This window comes from Esox lucius, chromosome 2 (genome assembly GCF_011004845.1).
Source record: "Esox lucius isolate fEsoLuc1 chromosome 2, fEsoLuc1.pri, whole genome shotgun sequence".
Taxonomy (NCBI): Eukaryota; Metazoa; Chordata; class Actinopteri; order Esociformes; family Esocidae; genus Esox; species Esox lucius.
The window spans coordinates 28,613,050-28,635,082 of record NC_047570.1 but is presented as its reverse complement, the minus strand read 5'-3'; the positions used below and the strand labels follow the sequence as shown (position 1 = coordinate 28,635,082).

The window sequence follows — 22,033 nt, the reverse complement described above, 5'->3', positions numbered from 1 at the left end:
ATTGCTTCCACCCTGTGGAAGTCAACTGAATTACAGCAACATCACATAAAGTATGGACATAAAGTAACTCTCCTGTGTTGTTTGGCTCTAATAAGTGCATTTAACCAATGTCTGATGACACTCCAGAGTGTTATCAAGGACCTCACTCCAACCATGTGCTGTTCATTTGTGTACCACTGGTCAGACAGGGACTGTAATGAAACACAGGGTCCCATACTGGGAGACGAGATACTTTCCATCTTCAACCAGTAGACTGCTGAACAACTGACCTGACTACCTCCACCAACTCAGCTCAACTGAAGGCACATTCATGCACACATACCTACACACTCACTAACACAGATACACACACATACCTACACACTCACTAACACAGATACACACACATACCTACACACTCACTAACACAGATACACACACATACCCACACACTCACTAACACAGATACACACACATACCTACACACTCACTGATACAGATACACACACATACCCACACACTCACTAACACAGATACACACACATACCTACACACTCACTAACACAGATACACACACATACCTACACACTCACTAACACAGATACACACACATACCTACACACTCACTAACACAGATACACACACATACCTACACACTCACTAACACAGATACACACACATACCTACACACTCACTAACACAGATACACACACATACCTACACACTCACTAACTGATACAGATACACACATACCCACATACTCACTGATACAGATACACACACATACCCACATACTCACTGATACAGATACACACACATACCCACACACACTCACTGATACAGATACACACATACCCACACACTCACTAACACAGATACACACACATACCTACACACTCACTAACACAGATACACACACATACCTACACACTCACTAACACAGATACACACACATACCTACACACTCACTAACACAGATACACACACATACCTACACACTCACTACCTGATACAGATACACACATACCCACATACTCACTGATACAGATACCCACACACTCACTGATACATATACACACACATACCCACACACACTCACTGATACAGATACACACACATACCCACACACACCCACACACTCACTGATACAGATACACACACATACCCACACACTCACTAATACAAATACACACACATACCTACACTCACTAATACAGATACACACACAATCACTAATACAGATACACACACTCACTAATACAAACAGACACACACATACCCACACACTCACTAATACAAATACACACACATACCCACACTCACTAATACAGATACACACACAATCACTGATACAGATACACACACTCACTAATACAAACAGACACACACATACCCACACACTCACTAATACAGATACACACACATACCTACACACTCACTAATACAAACAGACACACATACCCACACACACCACACACCTACACGCTCAGTGCTGACACCATGTCCTGCTGCTGCTATAATTAATACACACACAGACATCAATCCAATACTTTGAGCATCCCACACCCACACATACACACAAACGCACAAGCCTTCGCAGTTTTGTGTACTACGCATCCCTGGCCTCTGTCTGTGTCACACTGCCTTCCAGTCCAGCTGGACTGCATCTGCTTCCTGTTTTCACCACGCCCCCCGTGACCTCGGACAAGAAATAAACGTACACAAACACGTACGGACAGACACAACTCTATCTACACCACAGAACACACACACACACACACAGACACAACCACACCCCACACTTCACACACACACACTTTTGGATTTGACAATGTACTAATAACCAAAAGCCTCAAACTCCAATCTCATGCATCTGCTAGTGTGTTCTGTGGTGTAGATAGAGTAACTACGTGTGTGTGTGTGTGTGTGTGTTTGTTTGTGGGTATACATGGTTGTGTGTGTGATGAGGAGACAGGTCTATTCATGAGTGATTGTATGGCAGAGGGCCATGGTTAAGTAAGACTGTTGAGCTCCAATTAGTTTAGACATTTAGATCACAATGACTTACATTGTATGTGCAGATCAGTGGTGTAGTGGTGAGAAGATGATAGGGTGAACTCTGATTACCAATTGCACTAAACAGAAATGAAAGCTCCCTATACTTTTAAAGCCTTTTCCCAGAAAGTGAGGTAAACTGCCATGCAAGTTAATCATGGACAGTAAACTGTTTGCCTGCCATTACACTGATGGCGATTCTGGATCAGTACTCTGAAACGCTGATTTAAAATCAGGCCATGGGCTCAGTGCAGATGTGAAGGTTTTAATAACATCTGATGGGCCGAGACCACAGAAGTGCACTCTGGTCCCGACACACAGCATGGACTGTGCTGCTCCCGAGGGAACAAAATCGAAATGGACAAACCAGTCAAAACACTGTCCAGCCAGATAGAGAAACAGAGAGGAGGGGAGGCAAGAGAGACAGAGAGTGAGTGAGGGATAAAGAAAGAGAGAGTGAGCGAGAGAGCGAAAGACAGAGAGAGCTAAAGGGGGACACATTCTGCAGGAAAACCACCTGCATTCATAGTGGACACAAACACACACATTTTTGTTTTTCTATTCCTGTGGTGAACAGGAAACTAATATTTAATGTTCCCTATCCCCTAACCATTACACTATCCCTAACCTTAATCTAACCCTAACCCTAATCTAACCTTCATGACTAAACTTAACCTTAAACCAAGCCAGTACTGCCTAAACTTAAAATACCCTTATTCAAAACATTTCCCTGAAACTAACCCCTAAGTCATAATTTTCCTTTTCACTAACAGGTAGCAGCAGAAAACCTTGTGTGGTTCCCACTGTGAGCGTTCAGGTAGGTTCTGACTTTGGGATCCTGTGGTCAACCCAAGTCTGGATGGTGAATATGAGCAGAGCACAATGGATTACACCTCTTGTTGTTTATTGCACTTGTGTCTCTGCCTTTAAGCCAGGTCAGGCAGAATTTTCCACTAGACGAAGTTACACGATGTCCCGTTCATTCGAGTTCTTTTGGAAAGATAGGTTTGCCGGCTAAGTTTTTTCATGATTTAATGACTTACATGAAGAACTGATGAAAACTGACTCCTGGTTCTGGGACTGCCCAATTTTGTTTGGTTGACCCCCAATTGTTCATCCTACTTTTTAGGGTACTTCTAGTTCCCACAAGTATTGAAAGACTTGGATCCCACCCAAACACAACACACACGCACCCAGGCATGAGCTCACACACACACACACATTCACACACATGAACGCAACCAACACTGTAACTTACCAAGCATTTCCCATTGACACAAACACCTCTTGGTTCTGTACCACAGGCGGTGCCATCCAGGACGCGACCAAAGTTGTAATAGAATTTGTGGCCCAGCGCCAGACAGCTCAACTCACATGGGTTAGACCCTAAAAAAGAGGGGTAGAGGGCTGGACAGTCACAGTAGTTGGGAATACCCAGGTCAGCGGAGAGTGTTGGCTGTCATAACAGGCGTGGCCAAACGACATGCAGGTTTCCCTGTGGACAGACGCACACACACACACACACACACACACACGTCATGCTGTACCAACCAGGAAAGGGGGTCCATCTGTAGTAATTTCCGCCTACCAGCGGTCTGTCGTTGTAGGCAGAACACTGCATCTCCCGGAAGTCCTCCGAGCCAAGAGCGCACTCCTGCAGTAGGCAGCACAGAGAGCTTAGTACGCACTGACGCACTCACACATACAGATACCGCCTCAACACACTGCAACGCCTCAACACCCGGCCTTATGTATAGAGTTACATTATATCACTAGACCTAATATTGACTCGCTGTTTAAACACACCCACATCTGACAGTCAGGCCTTCTAGTGTATATGTCAGAAGCATGACAAGGTCTTTAGAAAGGTATATTTTCCAGAATATATACCGCTAACATATACTTTTAACTGAAGGTCTATGAAGGTCTATAAAACTCTCTATGTTGAATACATGTAGTGTAGAGACATAGAGTGGCTAGAACATCATTCCAGTTGGACTGATCCAGCCAGGGGCCACTCCCGTTTAATCGTTTTCAATAGTATTTGATAATAATATGAACATCTGCATTAATGAGACCTGCACAGACCTCTACAATTTATAAAGTTTTAGTGATTCTGTTTACAAGAATCCCTTCATTAGCAGAACTGACTACTTCAGGGGGGACCAGGAACTAAACAATTGTGTCTTGCTGTTGGCAGACAGCACATGACAACAGAAAAAAAGTTATAATAGGCCGTGCCTTTATTGGTCTTCCACATACTCAACATAGTCCTTCCATAAATAGAAGCAAGTGACAAGCTGAACATACACACTGTGCTGACTCACTAGACAGCAACATTTATCGGGAATGATCAACAAGAATATTAACAATACCCGCACTCTAATTGTCATGGTTGACAAGCTTACTAACCCAATAAAGCAGATAGCATCAGAACTCATGTCCACTGTGAAATGTAATGAATGTGCTTGTTTCTTTATTGAAAAAATTAGTATTAGACGGACCATCAGAACTACACAGTCTAACAAGGACTCTGTACTGTCACCACGACCACCAAGACATAACTTGGTTATTATAATGTCGCAATTTAATACAATTGATAAAAAATCCCTAGAAGAAACAGTTCGACATCTTAAAGCTTCCACATGCTGTCTCGATGCAACGCCATCAGACTTTAAAAAAATAAAAATTAACTCTATAACAATGGACCTACAGCAAATAGTTAATAGCTCTCTGCAATCAGGCATTTTCCCAATGTCTCAAAAAACAGCTGCCATTAAGCCCCTATTAAAAAAGAGAACACTGGATGCATCTATAATGAACAACTATAGACCTGTATCAAATCTCCCTTTTATAGCCAAGATCATTGAGAAGGTTGTCTTCAATCAACCCAGCAATTTTGTGACCTCAAACGGTCTCTTAGACAAATTTCAGTCAGGTTTCCGACCTCACCACAGTACTGAAACAGCCCTGATTAAAGTTTTAAATGATATACGGCTGAATACTGATTCTGATAAAATAACAGTTCTGATTCTATTAGATCTCAGTGCAGAATTTGACACTTATAGATAGGCTGGAAGATTGAGTAGGACTCTCAAGGACAGTCCTTGATTGGTTCAGTTCTTGTCTAGATGGCCGGAGTTACTTTGTCACCATTGGTAATCTTGATTCTGATAGGGTAGCTATGACATGCAGAGTTCCACAGGGATCAGTTCTCGGACCGCTTATGTTCAATCTCTACAGTGGGGCAAAAAAGTATTTAGTCAGCCACCAATCGTGCAGGTTCTCCAGAACTTTGTAGGATTTTTAATGAATATATTGGTTAATTATGGTGGAAAATAAGTATTTGGTTAATAACAAAAGTTCATATCAATACTTTGTCATTGCCAACAAAGGGTATATAACAGAGCTCAAACGTTTTCTGTAAGTCTTCACAAGGTTTTCACACACCGTTGCTGGTATTTTGGCCCATTCCTCCATGCAGATCTCCTCTAGAGCAGTGATGTTTTGGGGCTGTCGCTGGGCAACACAGACTTTCAACTCCCTCCAAAGATTTTCTATGGGGTTGAGATCTGGTGACTGGCTAGGCCACTCCAGGATTATGAAATGCTTCTTATGAAGCCACTCCTTCGTTGCCCGGGCGGTGTGTTTGGGATCATTGTCATGCTGAAAGACCCAGCCACGTTTCATCTTCAATGCTCTTGCTGATGGAAGGAGGTTTTCACTCAAAATCTCTTGATACATGGCCCCATTCATTCTTTCCTTTACACGGATCAGTCGTCCTGGTCCCTTTGCAGAAAAACAGCCCCAAAGCATGATGTTTCCACCCCCATGCTTCACAGTAGATATGGTGTTCTTTGGATGCAACTCAGCATTGTTTCTCCACCAAACACGACGAGTTGAGTTTTTACCACAAAGTTCTGTTTTGGTTTCATCTGACCATATGACATTCTCCAAATCCTCTTCTGGACCATCCAAATGCTCTCTAGCAAACCTCAGACAGACCTGGACATGTACTGGCTTAAGCAGGGGGACACGTCTGGCACTGCAGGATTTGAGTCCCTGGTGGCGTAGTGTGTTACTGATGGTAGCCTTTGTTACTTAGGTCCCAGCTCTCAGCAGGTCATTCACTAGGTCCCCCCGTGTGGTTCTGGGATTTTTGTGATCTTGTGATCATTTTGACCCCACGGGGTGAGATCTTGCGTGGAAACCCCGGATTGACGGAGATTATCAGTGGTCTTGTAACATATTTCTGATATGTTTGAAGAATATGAACCAAGCAGGGCTCTTAAATCAATGAACACAGTTCAGCTAGTAGAGCCCAGAGTCCAAACTAAACATGGAGATGCTGCGTTTAACACTTATGCTGTACACAACTGGAATAAACTACCAGAAGACCTTAGACGTGCAGCAAACGTATACATTTTTAAATCCAGGTTAAAAACACTTGCCTATTCACTTGTCTATGACTGAGCACTTAAACTTAACTACATTGTTTAGCCTTATAGCTTCCTATGTTTTTATCCCATTTTCTATCTTTATAAGTTTTCTTATTGTTTTATTTATTATTAGGATGTTTTCATTTGTTTTGATTTTTTCATTTGAGTATTTGTTTTTATGTTACTGTATTTTTATATATATTTTTAAATGTTTCTTTGTAAAGCACATTGAATTTCTTCGATGTATGAATTGTGCTCTATAAATAAACTTGCTTGCTTGCTAGGTTGTCACAGGTCAAACTTTGCTTTAGTTAACTCCCTGTTCTGAAGAGTTTGTCCATTGTCCTGCCAACATTTCACGTAGGTTTACAGTATGAGTCAGAGGCGTTGGTAAAACACTTCAGTGAATGAAATGACACACTCATTCCTTTTCTTGGCAACAATTTTAATGAGGTGCTTTAGGTAAAACAATAACTCCAGTGGCCTAGAGGACGTTCATATAAGCTTGACCATCACTCTGCTGTATGATATTCTACATGTTGTACTGACCCAGAAAGCCTGGGTCTTGTTAGACATGCTGTACTGACCCAATAAGCCTGAGTCTTGTTAGACATGCTGTACTGACCCAATAAGCCTGAGTCTTGTTAGACATGCTGTACTGACCCAATAAGCCTGAGTCTTGTTAGACATGCTGTACTGACCCAATAAGCCTGAGTCTTGTTAGACATGCTGTACTGACCCAATAAGCCTGAGTCTTGTTAGACAAATCCAACCAAAGCCTAGTGCGATGATGTAATTTAATTGTCACATACCTTAGTGTTGCAGATCTTGTACTGTCTTGGGTCTCCTGAGCATGGCCCTCCAGCTAGGTTCCTGGGACAGAGATCAGTCATTAATTAATATCAGGTGTAACAATCAAATATATACAGAACCACCAGCAAAAGAAACACACAACAAAAAACAAATCATGCAGAGAATCTGTACATTTTACTGAGAACATTGTGATAAAAATTTTTAATTAATCAGATTCATTCAGCTGTTTTAACAGTTTCCCCATGGCCATATTGACAGTGCATTCTCCAGCCAACCACCACGATTGAGCCGGCACAAGGAGATGCGAGAGACAATGCAGCCCAGTCAAACATCCAACCCATCGACCTCTTACTATGCTGAGCTAATTGGCATCCCCCTCTGCTGGACTCCCAGGTACGCTCCGTATGCCACCACCTGTCTGTTCCTGAGGACGAACCTGTTCTTGAAGCTGGTCTCTGGCGGGACCGGGCGTCCCCTTGGGGTCTTACCTTGTGATGCAGGTGCGGGTGCGCACGGAAGCCCCCCCTCCACATGACCGCGAGCACACGGACCAGCCGCTCCACAAGGCCCATTCGTTCCTGTAGTGAAGCTGACGCCGGGCACGTGCTGGACTTCCCTCCGAAGGACCCCACGCTGACACCCAGGAAGTCTGAAACACGGGAGGTCAAGGATAGAATACATACTATCTATAAATCTATTCCCATGACTCACACTCATACAAGCAGCATCTAGGTTCAGCTATCGATTCTACACAGGACCGAACCATAAGAGAAGAGAGGAGGCCATTGCAGATTGTTAGCTCACTGGTCGTAAGATAGAGGCCCCCAATCAGGTCTGTTTAGGGGTTGAACAAGTGAACAAATAATTTTCCTACTCAACAGTAGTATAGAGACAACAGAGAAATTTGATGGGTGCAGTAAATTCATTCCAAATAGTTGAACAGAATTGTCTTTGGGTGGAATAAAGCTACCAAATCTGTCCAAACTGGAGAGGACAGGGGGCCAGTTCATGAAGGCAGAGTTCCTCGCTCAACACGTCAGACACATGTACCAACTGCACCACGGCTAATCACATCATATCATACAGTAATGGTGCTTCATTGCGTAGTTGAGGATGTTGTACCCAATGATTGTTTGATGAATTACAAAATGGACTGGCAGAAACTGGACCGGTGTCTGTAAGGGGGGATAGTAAGCCGGTAACCTCCTTCCCAGAAACGTCTTCGCAAATGTGGCCTTCATTTGCCAAAAAGATAGCTGTGAAAAATTCCCCATCATTAGTCACTGGTTTAATTGGCTTAGTCTACCAACAAATCGCCTCCCACAACACCTTACACTACATGTCTTACGCTGCCGTGGGACAGCTGTGTGAACATACAGCACAGATGTGCTGTCTCACCAGCACTGACACAAGTGCTGGTGACGAATGCCCCCCAGGGCCCTGAACACTGGCACTGTGTCTGTTCCTTGTGCCTCTCCGACAGATTGGATATTCTGTCACATCAAAACAAAGAAGGACAGCTGAAAATGATGAGAACAGAGATGTGTGTGAACTTCAAGACATAGTGTAGTGGTACAATATATATAATGAACAAATGGCACGGATATGTAATATCACAGATATGTAGTTAAGGCCTGCACATCTTAAACTGTTTTAAAAATGCACCTTTGGCTGGACAGAAGTCTTCAAGCTATAGAACCAGTGAAAAGTAAGGCAGGTTTGTGAATGTGACTTTGTGACTGTAAACACAGTCAACCAATATACTGTAAAATGATTGGAGAAAACTAAAGGGTTATTTTCAAGTGCCTTCCTGGATTTTTCCCTGGAGGTGGATTTAAACTGGCAGTTATCCCACTTTCTGCGGTAAGCAATCCATGTGCTTCAACACCTTTCAGTCCTTTAGATACAGATCAGATGTAGTGTTATTTCACAGCAGTACGTATCACTAAATGACAAACTCCTGTTTCTACAGTGGGCATCGTTATAGGTTACTCAAGCAGAAGCATATGTGCCGGAAAGACGAACAGACACAATCAAACAGACTAACACACACACCCACATGAAAGTGCAGACACCTGTGAGTGCGGTCGGGTCGACACTAATGTCAAAGGTATTTGTAGGCCCGGGTTCAAATTGCAAAAGCAATATTGTTCATCCCAACCTCTGATAGCCCTACAGTAGCTCTCGGGAGTGTTGGGCATAGTGCTGGTATACAGTATTTGAGGTCCATTCAGGTCAGTGAGCTGGAGCCAGTAAGAGCCTATAGTCCTACTGAGTGAGGGACCGGATTGAAAGTGGGCCCCATCGGGCCTCTAAGTCTGACTCTGTATGACTGATAAAGTCTGGCATCTCGCTGTGAAAGGTCAGGAGGACACAAGTCTAGAGGACTACATTACACACACGCATTTATGTGCACACACACAAACACACACACACACACACACACTCCATCATAGGTTACATATCAGGGAGATCCTAGGTTAGCCTAATTTCCACCACAGCAACATAAATAAGCACAGATAACAGTTGGAAATGGGAGGGACTGATATTCTACATTCATGAAAAAGACCCTCAACTTTTCCAGACTCCACCCCATAACTCTCATATTATCCCATTATCCCTCTGCCCCCCAAGGCTGCATTCGGGGAATGCAGAGACAAATCTATTTCCGGAAACGTTTTTTTTTAGAGGGAAAGTTGAGCAAAGCAGCAATGTCCTGAACTCCCACAGAGTAAAGAGGTTAGTAGTGTAACTCTTGGTTAGTAGGCAATGTCCAAGCCAGACCATCCCCAGGACGGGAGCCTGTCTCCTGTTTCTTCAGACTGAGGCAGCTGAACGTACAAGACACTTCCCGTGTACAGGACTTTAGCCTGTGGAAGTCCACACCCACAATCTTTTAACTTACTGCTGGTAGACCAAGCAGAGAAGAATTGTTTTACTAGTCTTTGGTATAACCCGACTGGGTATGAACCTTTTTTATCTTTAGTCTAGTGAAGTTTATAGCCTTCCAAACATGTGCAAGAACTAATCCCAAAGAGGAGATTCAGAAGTAGATATTTGCTCTAACTTTAGCCTTTTATATCAAATATGACCACATGGATAGTGTGATCTACCTAGCTCTACTAGATCTTAGATCAACACGACTACTCCGAGATTCTTTATGAACAGGAGCCCTGATGAAACAGAGGTAAAACCTTTTTCAAACCCTTTCTATTCACGCCTTCATAAAAACTGAAGTAGGACAAATTATGGGCATGGGAAACAGAACCTAACAAGTAACTTTTGATTTTATTTAAGTGTACAACTTTGATGTGTCTTCAAATGATTCAGGTAAGGGGAAAAAAAGACTTATATATAAAGTTGGATGTGTAACATGGTTCATATGTAAAACCAGGCTGGCATATAGAGCATCTTAGCCCAGCACCAGTTTTCCTTAAGATGCATGTGTTGGAGACACCTTGTCTTAAGGTCTTGAGACAAGCCAGTCAGACGGTCAAGATGTACGTTTTCAGGACGGTTGTGAACGTGCCAGGTCCAGATTCAGAACGTGACATGTGTAGAGCCTTTAAAGAACGAAAGGAGGGCTTAAGAAAAGGGAGAGACCGGAGTCAACACAAAGATGGCATGAGCAAGAGCGTAAGTTCATCCTCAAGTTCAGCATTGCTGCCAGACTTTTAAACCTGTCGGTTTGTGTGTTAACGTTAAGAGAGAAACTCGAGAAGAAGGCCTATGGCTTTGGCGTCCATCATCAAATAGTTGCATGGGGATGGAATGGAAGAAATTCAAGGGGGAAAGTCACGCTAACAAAAACCAAACTTTTTTTGGGAGAGGTGCGTGAGGGGGCATCCCAGTCACTCTCTTTGTCACGCCTCTGGACGAGGGGCTATTTTACAGGAAGGGGTTTGGTGTGGGTGTGTGTATGCGTGTCCAAAAAGCCGCTTTCCCCTCAGGCCCTGCATGACGGTGATGAAAGAGGGCCGGAGAAGCGAGTGGCAGCGCCGCAATTAGAGCGTGCCCACACGAGATGTAGAGCCGATACCCGCCCAATAGGAACCTGCCACCACGGCGCCCTCAACCTCCATTAACACGCCAAACGCTACACAAACAATCCAATCAACTGCATTCTTCCATAACCGCACAACCTTCTTAACCAGCAGGCCCCTGTTAGCACATCTGATACCGGTCAGAGTGCTTGGATGTGTATATTATCTAAATTACATGGATTTTCCTTGGGGAAACTGGAGAACAGGGATTTTGGGCTGTGTGTCCCAAATGGCACCCTGGTCCCTATAGAGTGGAGTTATTTTGACCAGGGCCCATAAGGTTGCATGCGTTCTCAGAAAAGATTAAAGCTGGGTTCTAACTGAAGCCCTGAAAGTCAAACATTAGAGGAGTTGTTGTCAGGAATAGCGGGAAGTTCCAGAGCACTGAATATGCAGTCTGCTCCATGGCAATCTTGCCAATTCCTATAGTCACCATTGGAGAGACAGCATTAAAATAACTTGTGGATGAACTATTTCCATGCTATCTATTACTCTAACTCATTTAACATACTAATAACATTCTACATGAAACAATTTCTCTATTTTAAGATATTGCTTTGAATAAGAAACAATCATGTTATCTCAATAAACACACCTATAAACACACCTAATAAAAAATCTGTAGACTACATTTACTTCTGAAAGAATGGCATTGGTAAGTTCATGACAATGTCAGGGATGATCATCAAGTACTGACTGACTGTCGAAATTATCAAATACAATACTTTGAAAAGCCATTTTGCCCCAGTCCTTTTCAAGTCCTAGACAGAGTGCCATAAAAGGAATTAAAAACTGCACGTTTGCGAGAATCCTACCGTTAATTAAAGGGCTAAAGTGGCTAAGTATAAGCCAAATTTAAAATAATTACATAAAAATTGCTCTGTATTTGCAAACTGCACAATAGCAGACATTGGGTTTAAGAAAGGCTGATTTTGCTTTTTTCCCACAACCCCCCACAACCCTCAGCAGGCACTGTGGACATCAGTGTTAATGAGGTATGCTGGCGAGGGAGTAAAGAGGACTTACGCTGGGCTGGGAAGACAGACAGACAGGTGAGAACAGCAGGCAGATGAAGGTCAGGGCCTGGCAGAGAGACAACCTACAGGAGACAGAGAAAATAAACAACCTTAGTCAATTGCACACCCACCTCCTCTCCACACCATCGAATCAACCACGATGATGTAATCAGAAAGAAATAGAGGTGGGAGAATGATAGAATAGGGAGAGAGAGGGGCAGGTGGAAAGACAGCAACACACAGAGAGAGAGAGTAGGGGAGAGAGGTGGGGGTGGGGGGGGGTATGAGAGAGAGACAGAGATGGACAAAGAGATACAGTTAGGATGAGAAAGACTAAGAGAAAGAGGCAATTCTGTTTAAATAGAGAGGTGGTTTTTGAGAGGGGCCAGACCCTTCAGGCCTTCATGTCTTAGCACTGGATCCCCAACTCCAGAGTTCAGGGGTTATTGATAATGACAACAAATAAGCTGTGATGCCCCCGAAGCCAGTATGGACAGGGCAGGAGCCGAGGACTAGAGAACCTCACAGGCCTGCCGTCATTAAACCTTTCTGCCACAGAACCACCAATAAGTCCCCTGCTCACTTATTTAACATACACCCACGTAACCTTATTTAGACATGAAGGCCTGAAGGGTCTGGCCCCTCTCAAAAACCACCTCTCTTATTGAACATTTATGTGAGCCAATTATAACCAACTTATAATTTAAAATGACAACCTATCTGCAGTTGCAGAGACAGAAGCTAGACAACTTAAGAACCCCAGCCGATTTTTGATAGCTTTACCTATTTCAATAAATGTCATTTGAAATACAGCTCAAATATCCATGTGTCCAAATGACAATGACTTTCCAGGGGGCGTATTTCTCACCGGACTGTACACACAGGAACCTGGAAACACAGGATATCTGCACTTCATCTTCCCCCTCTCAAACACACACCCACGTACAACGTCACTTTGACTCATCCAAAGCTTCCGTGCGATTTCTCAGAAATGCCTTCTCTGACATTCTTGGGGGAAAAAACCTTCCTGGCACTGCTTGCTTAGTGCTAGCTAACTGCTATCAGTCCATCTTTGAGGAAATCTAAGAGAATTGCACAAGTCAAGTGGGTCTGATCTGTCATCTGAGAAACAACACGTCCCAAATGATACCCTGGTCAAAAGTACAGTGCTATACAGGGAACATCCAGGGTTACATTTGGGATGCCATTTGTCAAAGTGTCAGGATTAAAGAGCACTAGGGTGTATCCCATGTAGCTCAGTTTGTGGAGCATGAAACCCCAGACTTGTGGCTTGGTTTCCCATAGGGAGCTGATAAACATCTATGCACTCATGACTGTAAGACACCATGACTGTAAGTCACCATCTCCTGTCTTTCTCTACAGCCATCACCTGTCTGTCTCTATCTCCATCTTTTGTCTGTCTACATCCATCTCCTGTCTCTCTCTACCTCCACCTCCTGTCTCTCTCTACCTCCACCTCCTGTCTTTCTCTACCTCAATCTCCTGTCTTTCTCTACCTCAATCTGCTGTCTGTCTGCCTCAATCTCCTCTCTGTCTCTTCGTCCTTTTTTCTCCTGTCTCTCCCTCTTTATTATCTGTCATAGGTTTGTAAACACACATCTAGGGCAAGAGCTCAATTTTGGCAGAATTCCAGGTCAGTAGTCGCCCTGTCCAATTAAACGATACACATCTCCCTCACACTCCAGTAGGCAGACCTTCCCTCCAGGGCCAGATGTGGCTGGCTAGAGGAGCCAGGGTTACGTCTGGGGGGAGCTGGCACTTGGCTTGAGGGGACATGGGGTGTGCTAGGGGGAACTTCGCTGCCGTACACTGATATGGGGCAATAGAAGGATGGGAAAATCTGGGCTGAGACTTGGGAAGGATATTAGGAGGCTGTGGGATGCTGGGCTGGGGCGAGGAGAGGCTAGGTAAATCTGTGAAGGGCTGGGGGTAAATACCTAGTTATACTGGGGAGGTTGGTAGTACGTTGGGGGAAACTAGCGCAGGTGGAAACTAGACTAAAGACTGGGTTGTTTAGCACAGTTAGCTTAACATCTCCCAAATCAGAGCAGGTCAGACTGGGGGACACTCACATACCGGGGAATAACATATCAAATGTTATATGCTATTGTTTTTAGAAAAATACATGCCCATTTTGAATTTGATGCCAGCAAAATGTTTCAAAAAAGTTGGGACAGGGGGATGTTTACCACTGTGTTGCATCAGCTCTTCTTTTAACAATACTCTGTAAACATTTGGGAAATGAGGAGACCAATTGCTGTAGTTCTGAAAATGAAATGTATTCCCATTCTTGCTTGATATAGGATTTCAGCTGCTGATTTCCTAGTTCAGGGTCTCCTTTGTCATATTTCTTTATCATAACGTGCCAAATGTTTTCAATTAGTGACAGGTCTGGACTGCAGGCAGGCCAATTTAGCAACCAGAGTCTTTTATTACGGAATCATGCTGTTGTAATACGTCCAGAATGTGGTTTGGCATTGTCTTACTGAAATATGCAAGAAAAAGACGTTGTCTTGGTGGCAGCATATGTTACTCCAAAGCCTGCATATATTGTTCAGCATTAATGATACCTTCACAGATGTGCAGGTCACCCAGGCCTTGTGCAAGAATGCACCCCCATACCATTATGGATGATGGCTTTTGAACTGTGAGCAGATAAGAAGCCGGATGATCCTTCTCTTTAGTCCGGAGGACATGGTGTCCATGATTCCGCAAAATAATGTTTTGTTTATAATGGTTTCTTATTTGCATGGTTGAGTTTTAACTTGCATTTGTGGATCCTGCAATGTACTGTGTTCACAGACAATGGTTTTCAGAAGTGTTCCTGAGCCCATGCACTGATTTCCACTACAGAATCGTGTCTGCCTGAGGGCCCGAAGATCACGGACACTTGATCTTTAATATATTTCATTCATCGAGACTCGATGTGTGGTTTAAGTGTTCCCATCATTTCTTTATATATTGCATTTGTTTATTATCCCTTTAAAATGAGTTCAGATGAGCTAGTTATAACAGAGGCATCACATAACAGCAATTCAAAGAAGATCCCCCTGAAGCTGAACATACTTTGACTCCGACCAGTTTGTAAAGACCTGCCTTTGCTTTCCTGACTGACCGATTCCACTGGCCCCACGTTTCTCTATCAGAGGAACTTCGAGAGCCCATGGCTGGGTACCAGCGCAGGTGTTTTGCCGGATCAGTTTAGAGAATTCCGTGCTTAACCAAGGGGCTTTAGCAGTTTGGTTTTTGACTTTCTTGACCTGCGTTCAGAACTTAAGTGCTAGTTTCAAAGCAATAAAGGCTTTCTCTTAGGCTGTAAATGCAGACTGACATGCGGATCTGAAGAATAACCCGTTGATGTAAACATGGAGTAATACAATGATTATGCATCGGTTTGTTTTGTGTCCATCCCCAATACAACATGAGAAAGCATGGGGTTTATCAGGCCAAGTGAGAAGGTGAAAAGCTACACATAAAAATAAATGACATTGAATTAACAGGGCAAAAAAAGGGCAAAAGGTTATCCTGAAGCTCCTTTCTTATTATGGTGACGTGATGACTGATGCATCGCTGTTGTTTTGAATAAAAGGTACATCCATTATAATCTCATTACGGAACAGCAGTAACTGCCACCTAAAACCACAGCTACAGGATGAAAATGTCACTACTTTCAGTCCCTCATTTAGAAGGGGACCAATTTTCTAATAACCCCTACTCCATATTTAGCAGGTCGTAGGAGTTGATGAGGGACTGGTCGATGACTGTTGGCCCCCTTAATCACAGACCCTTCTGGAGGTCAATAGCAGCAGGGCCCAGGGCAAGGCAAGGAAAATGGCTTTAATCAATATGGGACAAGTTGCTTATTTATTCTGACATTACCTTTGCTATTGCATTGGGTAAACGTATTCATTACCTAGCCACACACGTGCATACATACACACAAACACATACCCTCTTTAACGCCATTAATTAATAACTCAAAGTGAGATTGCGGCCATTATATTGCAATGATTACTGAAGTGTATTGCAGGTGAGAATGTGACCTTTGACCCTCTAAGAGTGCAAAGTTTCCCAAGGAAGAAAACTGTGCGGTTGGTATGGGGGGCCACCAATATGGGTATGGGGGTTGCTGCTATATGGCCAAGCTATAAAATGAACAATATAGCAAAAAACCAGAAACCAGGCAAGCATAGTTCAGCCGGCCCACAATAAAATGTGTTGATTGTAGCTGCCCTCTCGAGAATTAAACCCGGGTCGCCCACACAGTGACGTTTTTATTTGTAAAAAATTGGTGGGGCACAAACCATTTCAAAATATAGGATACATACCAGCAAAGCTACAAAACTCCCTCTTGCTACTTATGTGTTTATTTAACACATCAACAAACAGCGTGGCTCCACAAAACACTTTTAACGACAGAGTGGCTTCCTTCTACCAGGTGTTGTAGTACACATACTGGAGAGAGAGAGACCGTGTTGTGTAATTGCTCTCCTTCTCTCTCACACACTTGTAAAATTACCACTGTCACATTTACAGACCTAAATTAGGAATGTAACCAAGCTCAGAACCAATGTACCTACAGGGCCTTACGCTAACAGCCAATTTTCAGCAACTTCGCACAGCCATTGAAGAGGAGTGGACCAACATTCCACAGGCCATAATTAACAACCTGATCAACTCTATGTGAAGGATATGTGTTGCACTGCGTGAGGCAAATGGTGGTCACACCAGATACAAACTGGTTTTCGGACCCCCCCAATACAGTGAAACTGCACATTTTAGCCTAAGGCACACCTGTGCAATCATCATGCTGTCTAATCAGCATCTTGATATGCCACACCTGAGGTGGATGGATTATCTCAGCAAAGGAAAAGTGCTCACTAACACAGATTTAGACATTTTTGTGAACAATATTTGAGAGAAATAGGCCTTTTGTGTACATAGAGAAAGTCTTAGATCTTTGAGTTCAGCTCTTGATAAACGGGGGCAAAAACAAAAGTGTTGCGTTTATAATTTTTTTCAGTGTAGATAATCATGGACATACTGACACTTCTATATAAATCGATCCAGCACAAAAATATGACCAATGCACGGACCCGCACCACAAAGGCAGGATGATAAAATAAGGCTGATGGCTCACTTGAAGAGAAAAGTTGCACAGTGGTTCTTCTTTCTGGGCAAACTTTTTGATGACTTTGGGAATTAAGTCATGTAGCTGCTGAATCAGCTGGCTTTCGATTGACAACATTGCCAATGCGTTGAGTCGCGGCTGCCCCATGTTATTGCGAGTGAAGGTGGAAAAGCTTTCCAAGGTGGAAAAGTTCCTCTCTGACTCGGATGTAGGTGTTGTTATGATAATTTTCAGCAGAGTGACGTCTCAGCAAAAGCCTCCTCTAGGTTGTTCTCATGGATGGATCTTAACAGAGACAGGGCCGTCTTACCAGTGTGAAGCTCAGTGTGGCGGTACAGAGTGGTCAGCTCAGACTTCAACTTTTCCTTGTTTCCTAGAGACCATAGTTTCACCGCACAGTCAAGCTCAGATGTAAGGAATGACAGGACATATTGTGGGAAGAGTGAGCTGTCAACCAGCTTGGCAGTGATCAGGTGGTCACATTGTGAAATCCTCTGCTCCACCTGGGAGATGACAGTGTCGCATGCCTCCTTCATCACCAGCGCTGTGTTGGTCCCATACGGAAAATAAATGTATTTTAAATATATTTTTGAATACATTTGGAAAATATATTTCCTAACACATTTTGAAAATATATTCCTGAATACATTTGGTAAATATATGTCAAAATGTTTGAAATTGGCCGCTTAAATAGATTTATAAAGAATTTATTTAATACATTTTTATAATGCATGTCCAAATATATTGGCGCAACCGGCCTAGTAGTGTTTCGAACCTGTGACTTTATGTCCCACACACTAACCACTACTCCAAACAGGATTAAGTTGACAAGAGAGGAAAGTAGCGGTATTACCAAGTTTACCTTAGTACTTTAGACTATATTTGCGACTAAGATAAAATTTATTTTGGTAATGTACACATCTATAAAATGTGTTTCAACACCTAAATGTGATATAATCAATACGTCGGTAATTACATTTCATCTTTTTACTTTCACAGGACCTGAAAAATGCATTTTAATATGGGCTTCAAAATACATTTTGTAATGTGTTTTCTATAATACATTACAATTGTAATGAGAGCATTGTTGACTGTTAAATACATTTCAGCTTTGTCCAAATGTATGTATACATTTTTAAATACATTTCATGATAAAAGGTGAAATACATTTTGATACCTGAAATGTATTTTGAATTAAGTTAAATGTATTCGACATATATTCATACATTCTACATACATTTTGCATTGCAAAAATATATTTATTTTCCATATGGGGTTACTCGTCGCCTGGCTGGTCTGTTCCAACGTCAGTTTGCTTCCCGAATAATCTGGACATTCTCCTTGAAACGGGTGAGCGCACTGCTAATCCCAGATGCATCCATGCTCCAAGTGTTGGGTCCCGGAGTTTTTTGACAGGCCGTATGCCTCACTTGTGGTGACCTCATCCCATCCTGGTTGTATGTGTATGTCCTCCATACACAGGAGCAGCACAGCGCGGTTTTCCCAAACTGCATTGGCAGTTCTACTTTTAAAGTTCCATCGTACAGCGGGTGGCCTTGGAATGCGTCTGTGTGTTGCCTCAGCAAGTGCCGCAACACGTTTTGGAGCGCCAGAGAAAAGGTGGCAAAAGCAGTTAAATCTGCAAAAAACACTTGCAGGATGCTCATCCTTGCTGAACAAAGTTGCTGCAAGGTCAGGTTCAGCTGGTGAGCATAGGAGTGAACAAACTGGGCATATGGGTTTGTCTCTTTCATTAGCGTCTGTACCCCTCAGACGTTTCCACTCATTACAGCCGCACCATCATAAGTCTGAGCGATCAGCTTTTCTCCCAGCTTCAGTGGTTCCAGCAAACCCTTGATGCTATTAGAGAGGCTGAGTCCAGTTTTATCTTTGACTTCCACAAACTCCAAAATCCTCTCTGTCACTGTATTGTCAGGCAACATGTATCCTAACACAACCACCATTTGTGATTTACAAGAGACATCAGTTGTCCCATCTGCCTGTATGACAACAAATGATGTCTCGTCCACTTGCTTGGCTATCTCCTCCCTGTACACTTCATACATAATGTCTAACAGTTAGTTTTGTACAGTGCTAGATTTCTCTTTGAAAATGGGCTGGGAGTCATAGTGCATCTGAAGTCTCGAATCGCCCTCACACAGTCTTGAAGATGCATCTGAATATTCCAGGATTCAGGGAGTCCACCGACTCGTCGTGCCCCTGCAGTGTGGTTTCACATTTTCCACACAGTTTAATACATGTTATGATCCAACTAAAAACTTACCTGTTTTCCTCCACCTGTTTGTTATGCTGCTAAATGGAACGCCTGTATGCACTGTCAACTTGGGCTGCGACATTTACCCTTCCAAGTTTCAAATCTTTGTAACCCGTCCTTGACCAAGTACCATCTCCACCAAATAGCAAACATGGAAAACAAAAAAGAGTGCCTTCTTTTGTATGCTAACTATTAGCCACTTTTTCTTCAAAAACCCACTCCATGTTAAACCCGCGGTTACTTTTACCAGCAGTTTGAGGGATGACAAGTCGCTTTACTTCAAGTTTCTCTTCCAAATGAAGGGTTTCAAACCGGTGCTCGAGAATGAAATCCACTTTATTAATTTTCTCAAGTTATCTGGCGTTTGTGAAGCTAACAAGCTAGCTAAGACAATCTACCCTCCTCGCTCTTCTTGACGACTAATGTTTGCGCGAGACAGAAAGACAGGCAATCAGGTCTGAAACACGAAATGACGCTGTAGTGGGGCTACCGGCTGTCAGCACCACTTGGCATCAAATTCTTGTGATCTACATTGATCACACTAACATTCTGAGATTGCATATTCATATTTTCACATGTACAATGTACATTGCTTTGTGAGAGAGGGGCTAGCCCCACATTCACGCTTAGCCTATGGCCTACTACTGCGAACTCGAATCGGCAGAACGCTGTCTGAAGCTGCAAAGCAGGGACCAATGAAATAAAATCCTAACACAAATTATACGCAAATTAGGAAGATGCTATAGTCATAGATAATAAATTATAGGAAGTAATCTTCGAGAAATAAAAACAACATAATTGTGTTCTTTCTGTTGACAACTGGACCCTAATGACCAGTCGCCCCTGCGCCCACGTGAAAGGCCACCAAGCGGTACATTTGCTGGTATGTCAAATGTCAGTATAGCCTCTTCACAATATATAATTGTCACTCATTAACATAACGTCAAGTTTGAATATTTAGTTTAACACCATTTACTATTGGGTTAAACTGAGTAACATTTCTTATTAACTTTATCCCCACCACAAATAGTCTCTATTAACTGTATGACTTTTGCCACTGGCTGTTTTACAAGCTTATTAGCCAGTAATATGTCGCTAGACGCCATTAACCATTGTGTTAAACTGAGTAACGTTTCTTATTAAGTTTACCTCCGGCACAAATAGCATCTATGAACTGTATGGCTTTTGCCAGTGGTCGTTTTAACAGCTTATTACTCATTTGTGAATTACATTGATACAATAACTACTGTATCAAAATAGGTGACAATAACTGACTGACTTTTTTGTCAAGTGAAAAGACGAGAGAATCGTGTAGCCAGCGAAGTGTTTGTCTATTCTGAAGAAATCATAAGACATAATTCGAAAATCCACCAGAAATAGTCGGAATATAACAGTAAACAGTTTAATTTTAGGCTTCCCATTACGTAGCTACTCAAGGTTGTAGCAAGCAAGGTTTTTGTATATCCTGAACAAATCCTCTTTTGCCACTGGCCATTTTAACAGCTAATAAGCCATTCACAAATGACATAGATACAGTATCTATCAATATAGGTGTCAGCTGAAAAGACGAGAGAATCATGTAGCCAGCGAAGTGTTTGTCTATCCTCAACAAATCCTAATATCCAACAGAACCGTTTTATTTTAGGCTTCCTATTACGTAGCTACGTAGGGTTGTAGCCAGCAGAGTTTTGTCTGTCCTGAACCTCAGGCCTTATGCGTTCTGACTGTTATGGGAGGCAAACGCGAACCTGCTGTTCCGGAGGCTGCGTCTCTAACCACTACACTATTTAACAAGGGATAGTCAGTCACAGACAGTTAGAGACATTCTCTCTTCTAGGCCGGCTCCGCTTACACGGTCCAGCAAAAATAATTTACAAGTAAAGATGTTTTCAGGTTAAGGCTAGCCATAATGTATAGTTAAGGTTAAAGTTAGTTCAAAGATCTAGAGCATTTTCCCAATCATCCTTTCCCATTGCTAATTTGAGTCAACATCTGCAGTGATAACCTTGAATGTGATAACCGCAGACACACACATTAATACTGAATATGATAGTCGCAGACACATCCGATAATACTGAATGCAATGGCCGCAGACAAATGCGATAATACTGAATGTGATAGCCACAGACGCGTTAATACTGAATGTGATAGCCGCAGACGCGTTGGTACTGAATGTGATAGCCACAGACGCGTTAGGACTGAATGTGATAGCCACAGACGCGTTAGGACTGAATGTGATAGCCACAGACGCGTTTGTACTG

General features: G+C 42.8%; 1 protein-coding gene across 2 annotated transcripts in view; it reads right to left on the bottom strand.

The window, feature by feature from the left end:
- adamtsl5 (ADAMTS like 5) overlaps positions 1–22,033 on the bottom strand; it is a 42,256-nt gene that overhangs the window by 16,021 nt on the left and 4,202 nt on the right. For both annotated transcript variants that reach the window (XM_010877565.5, XM_010877593.4), the window contains exons 2-6: positions 12,356–12,428; positions 7,775–7,935; positions 7,286–7,346; positions 3,586–3,688; positions 3,293–3,420 (exon numbers count right to left, since the gene is read on the bottom strand). In XM_010877565.5, coding sequence (XP_010875867.2) covers positions 3,293–3,420; positions 3,586–3,688; positions 7,286–7,346; positions 7,775–7,935; positions 12,356–12,428 — 526 coding nt within the window. The remainder of the gene's footprint in view (positions 1–3,292; positions 3,421–3,585; positions 3,689–7,285; positions 7,347–7,774; positions 7,936–12,355; positions 12,429–22,033) is intronic.